Source organism: Helobdella robusta, assembly GCF_000326865.2.
Source record: "Helobdella robusta unplaced genomic scaffold HELROscaffold_34, whole genome shotgun sequence".
Taxonomy (NCBI): domain Eukaryota; kingdom Metazoa; phylum Annelida; class Clitellata; order Rhynchobdellida; family Glossiphoniidae; genus Helobdella; species Helobdella robusta.
In genome coordinates, this window is record NW_008704659.1 from 167,589 (window position 1) to 173,889 (window position 6,301).

The 6,301-nt window shown below is 33.1% G+C and overlaps 1 protein-coding gene across 1 annotated transcript in view; it reads right to left on the minus strand.

The window, feature by feature from the left end:
- HELRODRAFT_192521 (hypothetical protein) overlaps positions 1-845 on the minus strand; it is a gene marked incomplete at both ends in the record, with an annotated part of 11,136 nt that extends 10,291 nt beyond the window's left edge. Inside the window, one exon of the mRNA XM_009022937.1 lies at positions 326-845. Within this exon, the coding sequence (XP_009021185.1) occupies positions 326-845 (520 nt within the window). The remainder of the gene's footprint in view (positions 1-325) is intronic.
- Between the last annotated feature and the right edge of the window lie 5,456 nt (positions 846-6,301).

Consider the following 6,301-nt stretch of genomic DNA (forward strand, 5'->3'; position numbering starts at 1 on the left):
ATTAATAATGGTAATAATAACAGATAGTAATAACAGAACGTTGCATAAAATTGTTTGCTGTGGCCTGCTTTGGTTCCGGGCTGCATGGGATTACACGGCTATAAGAATGATTTGGTTATGATGTGATACGATGATGCGATTGTGTTTGTGTGATTATGTTAATGTGATCATGTTAATGTGAATATGTTAATGTGATTATGTTATGTTAATAACAACAACAACAGCAGCAGCAACAACAACATCATCTACAACAACAACAGCACAGCAACAACAACATCATCTTTTTTTTCCAAATTCTTCAACAACAACAACAATATTAACTCACTGTCGTGTTTATTCTCCAGACAATTTAAACTGGCAGCAGACAAGTTAACGAAACCGGAATCACGTGACAGATGAGATTTTTGGCGCGAAAAATCATTTAACGCCGTAACATCAACGTACGCTGGTCCTAGAAGTGTATTGTTGTCATTCTTGGCGTTGTTGATGCTATTTTTGTTGTTGTTGTTGCTGTCAGAAATGCATCTTACATTATTTTTGTTGATGTAGTTGTTGTTGTTGCTTATTTTTTTGATGTTGTTTCTATGGATGGCGTTGTCTGCGTAGTTGTTGTTGTTGTCTTGAAGCAAATCAGACGAATTGATGTAATCGTAGATGTTGACGTGATTGCCCTGCTTGGCTGTCAAATGTTTATGTTGTTGTTGTTGTTGTTGTTTCACTTTCAGTTTCGCTTTTGAGTGCAGCAAAGTTGTTGATTGTTGAGCCCGTCTTGAGCAGAGAAGATTCTTTTGGACTTTCCAAAATTTTTTCATCAAAGTTTTGTTTACGTTTTGACTTAATTCCATTTTTACACTGTTTTTATAAATCTAAAAAAAACATTAATGTTCAGAAAAAATATATTTAACATGATCGTCATCATGATTATCATTTCATCATCGTTATCATTACTACCATCGTCGTCATCATCGTCATCATCACCATATCCATATCATCATCATCATCAGGATGAGTAAACAAAAACAATTTTATTGCAATAGCAAAAAGGGAAAAAGTTCAACTGATGTCAATAAAACACATGTCCATTTATATAACCCACACACACACGCACACACACGCACGCACACACACACGCACGCATAAACACACACGTACATACCTACATACAAAATAGGTGATTCTGTATAACCTATCTATCTGAAATGTAATGTATATACGTGAAGATGTGAGAGATAACAAGCTGTTAGCTGATAAGCGATTCTTCACATTCGCTTCGGGACACACACACACACACACACGCACACACACGCACACACATACATACATACACACACATTCACACACACAGATACAAGCACACACGCACATATACATGTATTAAAATTTGATTTTAACGATGGAATACACAGTTAAAAACAAATTTTACAGGATAAATTAGTAAAAAAAACCAGAGATATCTTGTAAAGAATTGTATAGATGATATATGATATATATCTTCTTGAAACACGTTGTAATATACGTGCATCTATTAAGCTTATCAATCAATAATAAATAAAAACTTGCCTATTGTGCGTGTCTGTGTGATAACCTTGTCAATCAAATTTATCTACTCCCAAACGAAAATAAAATAGAAATATTTGTAAATTAATATTCGTAATATTATTACTAATAACAATATTATAATAACAATATTATTATTTAAAAAAAATTAACTTTTATTGAAAATTTAAATATACGGTACGACAAAAAAACAATTTTCAATCAAAATAAACATTAAATCAATCTATTCACTTCACTTTATAAACATTCCGATACGCTATGTACCCAAACAATATATATATGTATACAATATATATATATATATATATATATATATATATATATATATATATATGTATATATGTACATTGGTTATTGTAATATATATGTATATATAAGCAAAAGCATCAAAATGCATAACCCAATAACCGAATGCCATTGGACAGAATGTGTTAAAGGCTCCATCGATCCGACCAATCAGAGCCGAGAAATTTGTTTGTTTGAAATATACATACCGTATGTAGTGGTATTGTGGTGTGGAGGAACGAGTGCACACTTACACACACGCACACACACACACGCGCACACACGCCACACCAACATACACACACATAAACAAATACAGACACCACACACACACACCACACACACACACCATACTTACACGCGCACACACTTACAAACACATACACACACGCACGCACACGTATCAACACGCGCGCACACACACATATATACACACATACAAGCACATATATATATATTTTTGTATATTGGTTTATTTTGATCTGTATGTATGAATTCGTGTGGCTGATTAGGTATCCATATATGAGCGCATATCCTGAGAAAACGTATATAAAAAATAAATGAAAAGAGAGAGAGAGAGAGAGAGAGAAGGAGAGAAAAAGAGAGAGAAAGAATAAAAAATATAAAATTAGAATGTTAACAATAACAACAACAGTAGTAATGGAATTATGAAATCAAAAAACAAACCAACAAGAAACAAGAAAATTAATTGGAATTCTCGCTAATCATAAAGCTTAGATGCAAAAAAGGCTTGTATGGCTGTAAAGAAGTTTGTATGTATGTAGTATGTATGTATGTATGTATGTATGTATGTATGTATGTATGTATGTATGTATGTATGTATGTATGTATGTATGTATGTATGTATGTATGTATGTATGTATGTATGTATGTATGTATGTATGTATGTATGTATGTATGTATGTATGTATGTATGTATGTATGTATGTATGTATGTATGTATGTATGTATGTATGTATGTATGTATGTATGTATGTATGTATGTATGTATGTATGTATGTATGTATGTATGTATGTATGTATGTATGTATGTATGTATGTATGTATGTATGTATGTATGTATGTATGTATGTATGTATGTATGTATGTATGTATGTATGTATGTATGTATGTATGTATGTATGTATGTATGTATGTATGTATGTATGTACGTGTTGTGTATGTTGTGTGTTTGTGTGTGTGTGTGCGTGTGCACATACTACTCATTAGCAAGTTAATCACCAGTGTTACTATTAGATATTTTTTCATCATTCGAATTCACTTCATTTGATGATTGCAATGAGCCTCCATATGATTACTAGATGTTGTGTAAAACTAATGATAATGTTTGATAAATAAAATTATAGTTGTCTGTATATATGTGTGTGTGTGTGTGTGTGTGTGTGTGTGTGTGTGTGTGTGTGTGTGTGTGTGTGTTAAGTCGATGGAATTCAAGATAATTAGCATCGGCTTTATTGGTTAAATAGCACAGTTGACTGTGTGGGCTACTCGATGCTGTATTGGTATTTGATATAAAAGAGGAAAAGAGAGAGAGAGAGAGAGAGAGAGAGAGAGAATGAAAGAAGAGAGAAAGAAAGAGAAATAGATAGAAAGAGAGAAAAGAAGTTGAAAAGAAAAAGAAAAAAGTTACGAAAAACGAAGGATATATAAAGTGAAAACTAAAAAAGGGAAAACTGTAAAAAAGCTAGAAAGAGAAAAAAAGAGAAAAAGAGAGAAAGAGAGAAAGAGAGAAAAATCAGAAAGAGTGAGAAAGAGAGAAGATAAAAGAAGAGAAAGCAGCTTATCGAATCGTCATCTCCATGCAAAAACATAGCGCACGGTACATAAATCAGTAAGAGAAGACGGCTACAGGTACAACATTTCGGAAGAACAAAAGAGAGGAAGAGAAAGAGGGAAAGAGAGAATAGGAGAGAGAGAGAGAAGGAGAGAAAAAAAGAAGAGAGGTAGAAAAAGTAAATATAAAACTGTGAAAGTAATTTAATGTTAAACTACTAAAAACGAAGCGGAAAAGCAACAAAAATACAGAAAGTGTAAATTAGAAAAAATGAGAAGGGATAAAAATAAAAATAGAGAGATAGAAAGAGAAGTAGAGAGAGAGAGAGAGAGAAAGAGAGAGAGAGGCTAAATGTAGAACATTTAGGATTATTTATTGTTAAATGTTGGTCGTACGCTGGCAGTTGGGGTGCATTTGAGAACCTTTGAAAAATTATCAGGAACCTTTTTGATCTTTCTTATCGATCGTGGCTACTTTGAAAATTATATACATTAGATTGGATTGTGTTTGCTGTTGCTATTGTTGTTGTTGTTGCTGTTGTTGATGTTGTTGTTGATGTTGTTGTTGCTGTTGTTGTTGTTAATTTGGTGGTATGTGCGATTTGTTGTGTCGCAAGTATTGATGATGTGATTGATGTTGTAGTTGTTGGTGATGGTGCTGTTGTTATTAATGTTATTTTAGTTGTCGATGTGACCGTTTTGTCGTAAATATTGTTTATAGGATTATGTCGTTGTTGTTTTTGTTGTTGCTGATGTTGTTGTTGTTGTTATTGTTGTTGTTGTTAATGTTGCTACCCAATTATGGTTTTGTCGCTGTTGTTTTTGATTCATTTTCTGTTTTTAATTTAATCAAGAAGATGTTGTTGTTGATATCTTTTGATATTTTGTTGTTGTTGTTGTCGTTAGTTAACAAATAATGTTTCCAATTAATTTCGCTGCTGTTGTTGTTGTTGTAGTTGTAGACTGTATGTTAATTAGCTTCGTTGCTTTTGAAAGTAGAAACATGTATGTACGTATGTGTGTGTGTGTGTGTGTGTGTGCGTGCGTGTGCGTGTGTGGGCGCGTGTTAATAATAGCTAAGCTCTATTCAATCAATTCAATGTGATAGGTTTTCAGGTCAGGCCAACAACAAAAAAGTTTCTCAATTTAACAAGGAATTAATCTTATTGGCTTTAATTAAAAAAATTGTAAATTTATTCAATTATAAACAACGAAGGCCGTCATCAGCAACATCATCTTCTTTGTCGTCATCACCATCATCATCGTCGTCATCATCATCGTCATCCCACTGTCACCAAGTTTGCATAACATACCCTAGGAAATGTACTGAAGCGTGAACACAGAGGAGGAACAGTGGAGGTGATGATGACGATGACGATGATGACGGTGATGATGATGACGACGACGATGATGACGTCAACATACAACACACACACACACACACACACACACACATACACACACACGCACGCAACAACACGACACACCTCCATTCCACAACGGCCTATACAACATACAAGAACTGCCATTGTATTATTATTGGAGCAATTTCATGAAACGTTAGCCATCTACTTGTTTGCCTGTCAGTTCAGTACCGAACAATAATTAGTTACATCACATACTCAAGAAAAACGAAACTAATACATACATGCATGCATACATACATGCATTCATACATACATACATACATACATACATACATACATACATACATACATACACACACATACATACACACATGCTCGCATCCACACATTCCTACATACATACGAGTATGTATGCCTTTGTGTGTTTGCCAGTCTCTATCTCTCTCTATCTCTTTCTAAGTATGTATGTCTGTCTGTCTGATTTTTTGTTTGTGTGTGTTTGTATGTGTGTGTTTGTATGTGCGTATGTGAGGTCGCACGAATGTGAAAATGAGTTTAATTAAATGTTACATAACCTGACGTGGTTGATATTACAATTGGAATCAGATATATGAATGTGTGCATGTACTATACATGTTGTATGTATAATATATATTCATATTTATATATATATATATACACTACACATATATGTATGTATATGTGTGTGTGTGTGAGTGTGTGTGTGAGTGTGTGTGTGTGACGTAATATAATCAGTTGTTGTTTAAATAACTGTCCTAAGGTTTTGACATATAAACGGTAGGTTGGTTTTGGTTTACTGGTTTTTCTTTGTCGAAATTCTTTATGTATTTTACGTATGAGTTCAAATTTTTATATTTGACTACTACTATTTTTACTACTACTACTAATAATAATAATAATAATAATAACAATAGTAAATTTTTGTTAATTATATAAATTTTAATAATATTCATAGAAATAATAATAATACAAATACTGCTGCTAATGATGGTGGTGATGATGATAACACAGTAGTAGTAGTAGTAGTAGTAGTAGTAGTAGTAGTAGTAGTAGTAGTAGTAGTAGTAGTAGTAGTAGTAGTAGTAGTAGTAGTGGTAGTAGTAGTAGTAGTATTAGTAAGAGTAGTAGTAGTAGTAGTAGTAGTAGTAGTAAGAGTAGTAGTAGTAGTAGCAGCAGCAGTTGCAGTATAGCGTTGTATCCAGAATTTATTTATCATTCCGGTATGCCAACGGCAAGTAAGAATCATCACGAATTTGTCATAATATCACCCTGCCAGA